Source organism: Haemorhous mexicanus, chromosome 9 (assembly GCF_027477595.1).
Source record: "Haemorhous mexicanus isolate bHaeMex1 chromosome 9, bHaeMex1.pri, whole genome shotgun sequence".
Lineage (NCBI taxonomy): Eukaryota > Metazoa > Chordata > Aves > Passeriformes > Fringillidae > Haemorhous > Haemorhous mexicanus.
Window position 1 is genome coordinate 14870519 of NC_082349.1, and position 12788 is coordinate 14883306.

Below are 12788 nucleotides of genomic sequence, written 5' to 3' on the forward strand. Positions count from 1 at the left end.
CTTATTTTAAATCTGACAAACAGAACAGAGAAATAACAGTTTCCCCACTTCAGCAAAGTTTTCGAGAATATACAAACGCACCCTTTTCAACTCTTAGGGGATAAACGCCAGCCCTAACCCACTTCTCTTCCTCTCCCCACCACGTGCTCGCTGTTTGCCAGTAGTGAGGGCCTGAAGGACAAGCCCAGCAATCCCAACGCCTGACGAGCTCTGTGAATTAGAGGCACAAAGCCATTCTAAGAACTGGGTAAAAGGCTTTCAAACACTGCGAACCAGAAACGGGGAGTTATTCTGAACAGGGATTCCCCTTCCCTGCTCTGCAGGATCTCAGCAGCGCCCGCTGCCCACACCGCTCCAGGGAGGCTCTGCCCCGGCCGGAGGCAGCGTGCAGCCCCCTGCCCGGTCGGGCCTCACCCGCGCGGGAGCAGCGCGGGGGCTGCAGGGCACAGGGCCACCCGCCGAGCCCCGGGGAAGGCGCTCCCGAAGCCCGTGCCGCGGCTGCCGCCGCCGTGCCGTACCTGTGCAGGGACATCTTCCCGCCGCCCGCTGCCCGCCCGGGCCCGTCCCGGTCCCGCTCCGCCATGGCCGCGCCGCGGGGCCTCACGGGGCACGCGCGGCTTCTGCTGCGCCGCCTGGCGGCCGCGAGCCCCAGCGCAGCCGCACGGGGCGACCCCGGACCCGCCGCGCTGGGGCCTGCGGGGCTCGGGGGCCTGCGGGGCTCCGGGACCCGCCGCGCTGGGGCCTGCGCGGCTCCGGGACCGGTGTTCCAGCCAGGGAGCTTTCCAGAGCACGGAGGACGCTTCCCGAGCCGCTCACCTCGCCGCACACCAGCCCGCTGCCGCCCCCCGGCGCGGCGCTCCCCAGCCGGGTGACACCGGCATCCCTCCTTACCTGTCCGGGTCCCGCTGCACCGGCCGCCGTCCCCGCTGTCTGCGTGGGATGTGCATTTCGGCCTCAACGACGGAAATGCACATCCGAACAGTCTTATAAGACTTTAAACTCCTTGCTTTGAAAAAAGATATTTTCTGAAATTAAGAACTCCCAAAAATAGGGCAATGAGATGAATAAAAATAGACATGAAGCAGATGGTTTAAAAAAATTTATAATCTTAGAAAACACCCCCAACATTTGCCAAAATATCACCTCCAAAGCCAAAGAGAGCAAATGTCAAATCATGATGTCAGTGTATTGAACTTGAAAATATAAAAAGTGAGACATTTTCTTATCCTTCTGTAATCTTGCTTTGTTTTTTATCAGATTTTTCTCAAAGTGGTCAAAAGTGATGCTTTGCTACAAAATGTAAGATGGGATGTGCACATACATTACTTTGAAAAAGCAAACATTGTCCCTCTGGCAGTATTCCATGGCACAGAGCATAAGCTTTTCCCCTTGGGAAGAGAAACGCTGCCACCTAAGGAAAGTGCCCTTCTAGAGGATTTTCATCATTTCTAAGAATGACCTGCCCAATATGAAACAGAAAAAAGTAAAAGACAAAGAGATAGCTTGGAAGCTTATTTTATTATACTTTGGTGGTGTGGTTTACTGCAGATGAAGACAGGTTGTTTGAACACTCCCGGGCTCCCTCAAATACAGTTCGGTATCACCTTGCCATGTACTGCTGAGCACGCTTTGAATTGATAATAGATAGAGGCATATCAATATAAAGAGTGCTTTTCCTAATGGTAAATCTGTTCTTTTTTACTAACAAAAAAATTCACTGAACATTTTAGGCTTAATTTTAAAAACCCAAAATGATCTAATAAATTTTGCAAAAAAGTGGAATTTCTAAGAGGATGAAATGCTGATTATAATTTAACAGTAGCCATTCAGAAGACACACTATAGTAGATCTTTTCAGAAGTTACAAAATATATACAGAATATATCATCTTAAGATGGCTTTGGCATTAGCAATGTTAACTGAAATACAGAATTTAAAAGTCAAAACTACTTTAGGTAGTTCTTCTTACAAGGATTTTCACAATGGCTGTAACGGAAACTGTTCTGACTATATGCATCCTATACAATATGCTGTCTTATACACCATTTCCAAAATAGTACACAAAAATATTTTAAACAAGAAATCCACATAAATAATGTTTTCAATTATGTGAAGTATGTGACCAAAGGTTTAAAATAAGTACCTTCACAACAGAAACATATCCTGATGTAACCAGCACATACAGTCTGAAAGATAAAAAGGACTCAAATAATCTCTGCTAAGGCCACAAGCACCCTGGATTATGAAGAGCACCAAGGCAACATGGACAGGAAACACAAAGAGGTAGTGTGCCATCTGTTCAGATGTGTGTGTCCACGAAGGACTGGAATAAAGCAAAGGTTAAGAAAAGAAGACTTATTGTACTGTGGCATGATTCACTTTTCATATAAAAGCTATTGCACATTTAGGAGCATTAGCAGGTATTGCTCCTCAGTATCATACGTCTCCAGCTTTCCTCAGGATGGTGTTTGTGCAGTGCTGTTAAAAAGATTGCTAATAACACTTGATGTTCTGAAAAACTCCATGTTCAGATACTCCATTCCAGAGAATTATGCAAGAAAGCACCAAGAAATTTATTTTTAAATACTTTAAGAAAATTGCTCTAGTATTTTCTTTCTTTCTTTCTTTTATTTTTTCAATGCCATTTCTCCTTAGGAGGAAGTCTCTTTCTTCCTGAGGTTCTTTAACCAACAACACTTGAAATCATTCTTCAGTTTCCTAGTAATTTTCTCTGCAATGGATCACCACTTTTGTATTGAATCTGTGCACCAACTCCATGTTGATGCAACAAGAAACCTAGGACAGAAATCTTAAAGGAAGCAAACGGAGCCACTTTCTATGAAGTGCTGCCGGCCTGGTTTGAGGTGAGGAAGTGCATTAATTTGAACAACTGGAAGCTGATTCGTGTCCTGAGTGTGAAAAAAGAACTGTGTCTTATGCCAGCTGCCATCTTCAATCTGAAACACACAGGAGAAGCATATCAGAGTCATATAAAAGATGAGTCTCAAAACACAAATGAAAATTGTGCTTACAGAGTGAGAGAGAATAAATGTTTCTGTAGTGCACAGTTCCTAAAGATACTGTGTAATTTAACAAATGCCATTTCTGAAGCCTGAATTTTCATTTTGTAACTGTTTCTAAATTTTCCTGGAGGACCTCCCTGTTTCTGTGCTGGTGTCTCTGCAGTGTCTTTGTACAGTCTCAAAATACACAATGCAAACAGCAAGTATAGATGCCCTGTATCACTGCAATTGTTTTTACCCTTGAAGAAATGATGAATTCAGTGTCTAAAGGCTGGCATATGCAGAGCTATGCATAGAAGAAAGCTTTAAGGGATGTGAATCTAAATGATTGTCATTTATTTGCAGAAGGTTAGTAATGTCTAAACAGTACCTCTGTCCTCCCTTTGATAGTGTGATGCTAAAAGGTAATTACCATGCATTCATCCAGAAGCACTTTAGGTTCCAGGAGAGTATTTGCTTTAAATATTTGACCATTCCATCCTTTAAAGGTAACTGATGTCTTCTGGCCCCCTGCTGCAGTTAATGCCCACATGGGTGTGTTTAGACAATGGACTGTGATGCTGTGGGTTGCTTCTGAGCTCAGTAAATGAAGGAAGTTCATCTGCACTTTTCCAACACCGAACTCCAGCTGAATTCCGAGAGAAAAGCATTGTTAGACTTACAGCTGGACTGTGCTGAATGGCTCAGCACATGAAGTGCCATGGATATGGCAGTGTGCTGTTCAGGCACGGGAGCATGTACACATGTTTATATACATTGGGGTCAATGCCAAAGAGCACAATCTGCATTCCTCAGGGAGATGGTAGGTCCTATTACAGTCATTACTATAAACAGAAGCTTTCATAGGACATTTTCAAAGCTTAAATATAAACATTTGCTGGCATTTACAACACTGCTGAAGCACAGCTGGTCAGAAAACAGTATTTTTAAATAAGGAAACTGAAACAAATGCTTTTGTGATTCAAACAAAGATATTATCAGCAGCAGTGCTTTAACTGAAGCCACATCACTCTACTGTTTAGTCTTCTTAGACCACGGGTTCTGGCAATACTGATAGTCCATTACAAATGCAAAAGTTCATAGGACTATTTTGATTTTGGACAAAAAATATAGTAACTCATTATACAAGAAGAATTTCTCCAAGACTATTCCATATTCAGGGATCTTCCAAATGTAGGAATGAATATGTGAACTTCACAGTATTTCTGAAGCTCTTCAATGACTACAGTGTATATACAGAACTTCACAAACATAATTTCTATTCCCAAGAGTTCAAGAGCTACATGTAAAGAGGAGCATGAACTAATGATGTACAGAAAACTAGTCCCTCCCTAATGGCATTTAAAAGTTCCTAAGTATTGGAAAGCAGTAATAATTTTCATTCTTTCTATTGTAACAACCTCAGCATCTCTATGCTTAGGTGTCCTGAGTGATGAGATACTAATATAGCTTAGAAGTATTTCAGGCTTATTTTTATGCCTTGCAAAGGAAAGTATAAAGCAAAACAAAATAATTCTATCAGCACAGATAGTAATTCTCACTGTGTGAGAATCTAACATCTGTAGTCTCCAGAAAATCTGTAACTTCTGTACCAGAATAGATAAGGTCCTTCCACAAAGATGCACAATAATGCCCCCAGAAATCTAACTCTTTTTAATGAGTTGTGTAAATGAACATGCATTTGATTAGAGTTCAAGCACAGACACAGTGTCTCTAGAAGCAATGCATACCTTTGTCACAGACAGTGGTGTTAAACATGTCTGACCACCTGCAGTGAAGTTGCAGAAAACTTCAATGGCATCAGAAGGACATCCAATATTTGGGTCAATCCAATATTTTCCTATCAGTATATAATTCCAGACAGAAAAGAAAACCAAAATATAATTACTACTAATTTGTTAAAATATTCATACTTCTTGGCAAATATTTCATATATTATCACTACACCTTCAGAAGGAAATGAAAGGAATATGAAAATGTTTTCAATATTAAAATTATACTAATAACAGATACTGAGAAAAATTACCATAATAAACCACTTCTGACTACAATCATACCGACAGCTTTAAATAGGAGGGGATTTTAATTGGAATATTGATTCAGGAACTTCTGACATACAATGACTGTCAGTGTATCTGACAGTGGTAATGTATATGGTATGCAATTTTCTCATTAGGAATCTAGAATCTTGCAAGATGAGCTATAAATATTTAGAAAACTTCAAATCACAAAATTGCATTCAGTTTCAAATTTTCTGGATATATCTGTTCACTGATAGATATTATCTGTCTAATATTTATATATTAGATAGTTACATACTTCCACCTTTAAAATTCAGAAATTTTATCTTAAAGATGAAATAAATCTATTTGTGACAGGCACACCACAAGAGAATACAATAAAAAAGAATAAAAACATTTAATCGATCAGATCAGAATTTTAATGTAGAAAGCAACATTTGGAAGCAGCACCTTTCAAAGGTACTTGAGTGAAAGTGGGCACTTACCATCTGCCACTTTAGGCTCACAATGGAGCAAATCCCTGCAGATGCGTGCTGGGTTATCCCGTGTGCCAAGAGGGTTCTTGATGCTGTGCAGTAAATTGCTAAGGTAGTGGAGCGTTTTGAATATCTCTGTACTCTGATCTAGTAAAGTTACTTCAGTATTCTGGTATTTCTGCCAAGGGTCATTAGCAAATGTGTTACCACAAAGAAGAGTCACAACAGTATATGCAGTAAGAGTCAAATGGCCATTGAATAGCCAGCCAGAATCCAAGTGTTGATATGAATGCAATCAGCCACATAAAACAACATAAGGGTAACATATCCCAAGAAACAAGTTAGGACATTTTATTAAAATTGACAGAGCAGTGATGTTAAGGCAGGTTAAGGTCATGCAAATTTGTCATTATGATCTATTGTCATAAAAATATGGATTTACAAGGAGAAAAAGGAAAAATTGGTGCATTTTTAAAGTAAACTTAGAGGTTTCAGATTTGAAATAGTGAAATTACTCTCAGGCTTAATCTAAAAAATATATGTACATTTATTTTAACTTCACCCACATAAGGGATTTTCACGCAACCAATGCAGCCTGACACCTATATGTTGATTTTTTTTTTTATCAAGCCCTAAATGCTGCTATTGTTATCTGTGTCTGAACAGATACAGTCCACTATGTGTGATAGTCAGTAAATTTTCACTACTACCAATCATCACAAAAGGTAGAAGTCTTACTGCTTCTCCTAATTTCATTTCAACTCTATTCTGTAAATCCTAGCACATTTCATTACATCTTATAATTACTTGCTATCCATTATTAATTTAAACTAAGTCTTTGAAAAGAAACCCTGTTATGTTCTCAAAATATAAAATTATAATTGCATTCCCTGTATGATAATGTAAAAACATTTAAATATATACCTCCATCTGCAAGGCAGCATTTGACTCAAATAAAGCTTGAACAGCAGCATTGAGATCCACTTGTTTCTAAAAAACAGATATTTCAGAATATAAAAAGATTAACAAGAATATACAAAAGTGCAGGTGATAAATTCTTTGAACAGTGGAACAGGGAGTACATTTGAAGAGGATCCTGTTATTTTCCCTTTCAATAAAGCACTGGTTAGGTAGGCTAGGGCTGTTACAGAATTTACCCTTGGTCCTGGTGGTCCAGGTGGTCCCTGGAAAATGGGAAAAAACAGATATTAGGTGCTTCACATTTTTATATAGTGCAATCAAAATGGAAAAATATAAGCACAGTTTTTTATGCACTTACAGGTGGCCCAGGCTGGCCCTGCTGTCCCTGAGGCCCCTAGAAGAAATGGAGATGGAATGCAATGGTTATACATTAAAATCTCTGGGTTTTCATTTATGTATTTATAAATCACAAACATGTCCCAGTGTGTATAAGGAAGAAGGTGTGATATCAGCTGTGATAAAGTAATGGATTATTAGTTACTATTGTTAAAGCACCTTGCTCCATTTACATATGAATATTCATGCTGGAATTCCTGTGTTGTCTTGTTTCTCCAATTACTTCTGACACGACAGGAACATTAAATGTAATAGAAAGTATTAAAATATAGTGTGCTATACATTGTGCCAGTGTTATCTGTATGCTGAGAAGATAACTAGAAGGGTAAAGAAGATTACTAGAAGGGGTAAATAATCACAAGAACATTGTAAATAATGTTATCAATAACTGTAAAAAACTAACTGATCCACTTTAATCCATGAGCACGTGCCAGGCTTTTATCAGTTTAATTTATCAGCAGTGTCAATTTTCAGCCAGAACACGTTATATTCATTGTTTTACAGTGATATGGCAGACTTCCTCTTTATTCAAGAAGTTATGCCCTTATTTTAGTGTGTAGGATGATTGCAGAGGAGAGCAGGAGAAGGAACTGCTTTTTCCTAGCTTACAGTGCCTACAATGCAGGTAAATCTGAGTTTTAGGCTACCTTAGAATTGAACATGGACCTTTCCAATACAATAAACCCATCTGAATCATTCTTTCAACTATTTCTTCAACTATTCACATTGAGCTGGAATGGTTGAGGACATTTATTAATATGCAGTGACACTTGTGTCTCTGTTAGATTCTTATCTTCAAGCTCTGCATACTCAAAGCTTCTAGGGGCTATTGTAACAAATAATGGCACAATGATCACAAGGAAAAGAATAGGTGGCAGTGCCTTAAGAAGAGAAAAAGAGAAGGAATGAAAGGCATGGGCTAGATCTGCACCTTAAATTACTAAAACCCTTTCAACACAGCTAAGTCAATTTAAGCAGAACATTCTTTTGTCAGTGCTGCTTGTACCAATTACTTGAGCACAATAAGCTGTTCCAACAAAGCCCTCGTACGTCAGTACGGTCACGCCAGTACAAAATCTCTGCCAAAAGTGAAATAATCTGATGTGACGTTGTCACGCTGACAAACGTTGTGAAACTGATCTAGTCAAATAGGAATTAAGCTGTAAATCACTTGATAAAGTAATAACAAGTGTTTCTGCTGGGAGATTTCACAGCAAGCAAGGTCTGTGTGAGTGTCACTTCATGCTACAACTGCTGAACTCGGGTTGTGCTCAAGCTGCTAAAAGCAGGGGCAGCTGCAAATGGTTAAAGACCAGATTCAATCTAATATTAATTCATGTATATTAAAAAAAAAAGGATCTCTAACCAGATAGGAGCAATGTACCTAAGTCACTGAGGCTGCAAATTTATCAGTACTTAGGTCCCGAGGCAGAGCATGTGGTAGTGCCAGGGAATGCATCTGCTGGGGGTTACAGTGACAGCTGCACAAGTGAAGCGTGTCTGCACATCACCTGCCCTGGCCCTGCCAAGGGCTCAGCTGCTGGATGATGAAGGATGGGAAAATTGGGGGCCATCATATCATTCCAAGCACCAGCTCGATGCAAGGCTATGTTGATGGACTGCAAATGGCTTTGAGGGAAGATCCATGTCTTGGATGTGTTCTTTGGAGAATAGAGGAAATTCAAAACTGAAGCAATTTCTGGATGTTTAGGTGGATGATTTTCTGATAGTTAACCGAGAAGACCTTAATAAGATAAGGTCTGTGGGTTGTAAATTTTGTGAGCTTTTCAGCTGATACATCTTATAAAAGATGTTAATCATGAATGTTGGCAAAAGAAAATAGAAGAACAAGTAACTTTAGCATATATAGTACTAATAGTATGGATATTCCTGTGGGTTCTGTGTGTATTAACTAGCTGTCATTACTTTTCTGAGTTTGATTATTGCCCAGCTTGAAATTTTCTTTGAGATCCTGTTACTATTAAATATGCATAAAATATTGTTGTTATTCATTATTAGAAAACTGATCCCAGTTTACACAGATTACATTCACTATTTTGGCATAGTTCCTCAGCTGTTGTAAATCAATTGGGTTTCACAGAGCTATACTGTTGTATGCCAGCTGGGAAGGCTGACTCCACATTTAATTAATCAGGTCAGGTGTTCAGGTGCTGTTAGACTGCTCCAGGACACCTTCAGTCTCATGTGAATATATTACTGGCCTGTCTGATCATGCTTGCACAAGTATGTTTAGAATAAAATGAAAGTGTGAAAAAGAACCTTGAGAAACAAATTTGTCATTGTAAGGATATATTTGTTTGTCTTGGTTCAGGACTTGATTATGCAAATACCAAATCAAGGAAAGGTACAAAGTCTTCAACAGTTTGTCCCTAAGTAACCACTGCTCTCGGATGAATAGATGTCCTTGTTCTGAATGCTGAGATTTAGACATTCCAGTATATTTTTCAGATCACTGAATGCTTCAGTTAATGTTCTATGTTCTTGGCATATGTCACCTTTTAAAGACTCAAGAAGTCGTGGGACAAGAGCAGCTCAAGTTTATAGTGGTTTCTGAGATAGAACTGAATGTTTTAAAAATAAAAACCTGCAGTGTTCCAATGAGTTTAAGGTATTTTGCGAAAGAGGAATGTCATTCGTCTTGATCCACTGTCTCCTTTCTAGTAAAACCCATGGGAAAAAAAAGAGGCAAACAGTGAATGCTATTTGTGAACTACTTTGTGGAATATCACATTTCTTAAATGCATTAAAACTTCAGAGAGCTATAGCAATTATCTTTACAAATCTTTAAAATGTAATGATACTGCACAGAGTAAGGATTTTACCAATGTTCTTTCTCTCTGCTGCAGAGCAGAAAAATTAGGCTAAATTACACTTTTCATGAACTAAGTTAATTGCTAAATGTTTTACTGGAATGTACCGGATTACTTTTACAAATCTACTTAACTTAACCTTTGGGCACATTAGAATTTAAGTGAGAAAAGTGTAATTCCAGTCCACGAAAACAAAAGCAGAGACTACACCAGTTAGTGTGTTCTTAATTCTTTAATCACTCCATTTGATTGAACAGAAGTTCAAAGGCCAAAATCCAATCTTTTACTAATGCTGAGGGGTCCTGATTTTACACACAATAGTACATACACTTAACTATGAAAACATGAGCAATCCCAAGGACATTCATATTTTCCAAGAATTTTTAAATTTTTGAGGAGTATATTTTTAACAAAGAATGTGTGCTTTACCACTGGCCTCAATAAGAAGACATGATTTTGCATTCCATGTCTTTCTGGGAATAAAAGGACATTTCTTGCTAGTAATGAACTCTGTGACTCTGACAGACTGAAAAATATAACAAAATATACTACAAAAAGGTTAAAATCTATGTGATTCTAGGAAGAATGCCAATATAAATTTTAAAGGTATAAATTAAAGCTCAGAATACACAGCTGGATGAAAAAATATTTGGTCTCCTTTTTATGTGATAGTAGTTGGAAATAAATCCCTTTCTTGGGGGAAACTAATGTCACTGTATATGACTTAAAATTAAACATTCTTCTTCTGAAGACAGCCTTACTAGATTAACTCATCATGATGAATTCAAGAACTTATTTAGGAAATAACTTCTTAAACACCAGCACCAATAATGGGAACAGATGTTTCTTGTTCGCCATTCTGGATGGTTTTTAAAGTGTCAGCATTTTTAGCTCTATGCTGTCATAACAATTCTTATGAACAAATAGTAGAAAAAGACAGCTAAGATGGATAACAGCAAATTGAGAAAATAGCTTTCCTCTAATTCTGAGATAGCAATTGCCTCAGGAGCATTAGAATCAAAGAGGAGTGTTCTAAAAGACAGAGAAAAGAAGCTTCATTCCAAGCTTTAGCTCTTTAAAATGTTTTGAATATTTCAGATCAATTTTTCAAAATTTTATAAGGCAGTTTGATTGAATTTTTGGAGGTGGCTGCTAAAAGGAAAATACAATAAGTGAAACGAAATAATTTTAAGTGAGTTGGGGTGAAAAGCAGGGTCAGAGAAACAGGAACAAGATCACATCTGCTAGTTACTGGAAAATGAACTAATTATAGAAGGTAATACCATAGTTATCAACTTTGTGTTCATGAATTTGCTGTAAATATGATAACTTAATGACTTTTCACATAGCCATAATTAGTTGGAGACTCTACTGGCTCTAACACAAATTTAATAATAAATCCAACATTCACGAATGTACAACAACTCTTGCTGAAAAAAACACAGCAAATTCACCACCCATCAGTGCTGCCCACAGTTCCTACAGCTGGAATGCATTGCATGGACCCCCACCTGCAGGTCTGGCCTTCTCCTGAGCTTCTCCTTTTCTAGACAAGAAGACCCAGATCTATGAATATGTGCTTTCTGTGAGCCACTAGATCTTTAACAGTAAATGTGACTCAAGATTTTCCTTTTAGATTTGAACATGGACAGGTTTGGAGCATGCTCCAAACTGCTGAATGACTAGGGCCCAGCAGCTCACACCCACTGGGCATATCTGCTTAAGTCAACTTGAGCAAGAAGGTCACACTTCTAACTCAGGCTACCAGCTTTTTTGGGCAGTGCTCTCCAGGAGCACAACACGACTGCCTGGCACACAGAGCATGCATGAGTACATTCAGCCTAACACAGGAATAGGTTTTACACAGCTGAAAAAATGAAAACACAAAAGTTGTTTCATCTTACCATTTCACCCCTCGTGCCCTTTTCACCTCTTGGTCCCTGTAAGAAAGAGCAGCTGTTAATCTGATATGCTTTCTAGCTGCCTAGGAGTGAAATAAGCAGATTAATATCCATGAGAATTTTACTGCTCACATGAAAAGTCCAGTCTCATCTGTGGCAGTATTCACAGCTCTGGGGGTTTAATTTTCCTGTACCACTAGAAAATGAAATTAGTGGAAAACATCTTGTGATTCCTAGATGTGGAAAGCTGTGCTCTTCAGCTTGTATGTTTACTCTCAGCAATTTTAACTGTTGTCTGTTGATCAGCTGTGTTCTCCACAATTTCATCCACATTCAACACAACAGTGCTTCAACATCTTTAGAGAACAAAACTCAATACTCTCCATCATTGAAGAAATCCATTCATCACATGTGTATTTTTATTATGCTATTAGTTCTACTCTCATAACCAGATTAGACATTATTTTTCTGTCCCCATTTTGGCTGGTTTTGCACTTGAATTGTGTTCCCAAGGATGGCAACAATCTTGAAGTTCTTCTCTGGAAAAATTTTGCATCTTAACGGCTGCATTTCATAACACCTAGAAGTAATCTTCAACTAAAATGCTTTCTTGATGATAATGGCAAACATTTACATTCAATATGAAGTCTCTTAAAAGCCTTCATACAAGTGCACACAACTGTAAAGTTTTTCTCCTCAGTGCAATTGAAAAGAATGGAGCAAGACAAAGCACTGATTTTTCCAACAAGTGGAAAGAATTATAGAAGGGATGAATGTCCCTTTTTTCTATTTCGCTTGTAAATATTTGCATTTATTACTTGGATTGTATATTTACTATTTTAATGATTATTTTGATTTTTAGACATTCTCATTTACTCCAAGTCTACCTGATCAGGCAGAGGAACCTTCTGGTACAAAGAGTTTCTAAAATCTGCCTTATATGGTTGGGTGGTCTGGAGACATGAGCCACGGGGTTCTCTTGCTAAACAAATCTGGCTCTGGTACCATGAATATGACAAGAGATGGAAACAGGGATAAGGGCAGAGCTCCCCCAGTGCAGGGAGCCTGGGGTGCATTGGAAGCGGTCAGAGAGGCCACAGTGATGTTTGACCTCATCAGCACCTGGAACAGCCTTACAAGGGCTCCCAGGCACTCCCAGGGTGTCTAGAGGGGCACTCTGGACAGCTCAGCCCACAAGAAATGAAAAAGAAACTATATTG

The 12788-nt window shown here is 38.8% G+C and overlaps 2 protein-coding genes across 3 annotated transcripts in view; both read right to left on the reverse strand.

The window, feature by feature from the left end:
* Window positions 1-1343, reverse strand: part of ZNHIT6 (zinc finger HIT-type containing 6) — a 30524-nt gene extending 29181 nt beyond the window's left edge. Inside the window, exons 1-2 of the mRNA XM_059854092.1 lie at window positions 1327-1343; window positions 519-953 (exon numbers count right to left, since the gene is read on the reverse strand). Of these exons, the coding sequence (XP_059710075.1) occupies window positions 519-953; window positions 1327-1343 (452 nt within the window). The remainder of the gene's footprint in view (window positions 1-518; window positions 954-1326) is intronic.
* A 156-nt stretch (window positions 1344-1499) lies between these two features.
* The window catches only part of COL24A1 (collagen type XXIV alpha 1 chain), a 125063-nt gene continuing 113774 nt past the window's right edge, over window positions 1500-12788 (reverse strand). For both annotated transcript variants that reach the window (XM_059854159.1, XM_059854158.1), the window contains 8 exons: window positions 11572-11607; window positions 6799-6834; window positions 6677-6703; window positions 6444-6509; window positions 5529-5697; window positions 4753-4862; window positions 3435-3650; window positions 1500-2956 (listed from right to left, as the gene is read on the reverse strand). In XM_059854159.1, coding sequence (XP_059710142.1) covers window positions 2810-2956; window positions 3435-3650; window positions 4753-4862; window positions 5529-5697; window positions 6444-6509; window positions 6677-6703; window positions 6799-6834; window positions 11572-11607 — 807 coding nt within the window. In that variant the 3' untranslated portion in view covers window positions 1500-2809. The remainder of the gene's footprint in view (window positions 2957-3434; window positions 3651-4752; window positions 4863-5528; window positions 5698-6443; window positions 6510-6676; window positions 6704-6798; window positions 6835-11571; window positions 11608-12788) is intronic.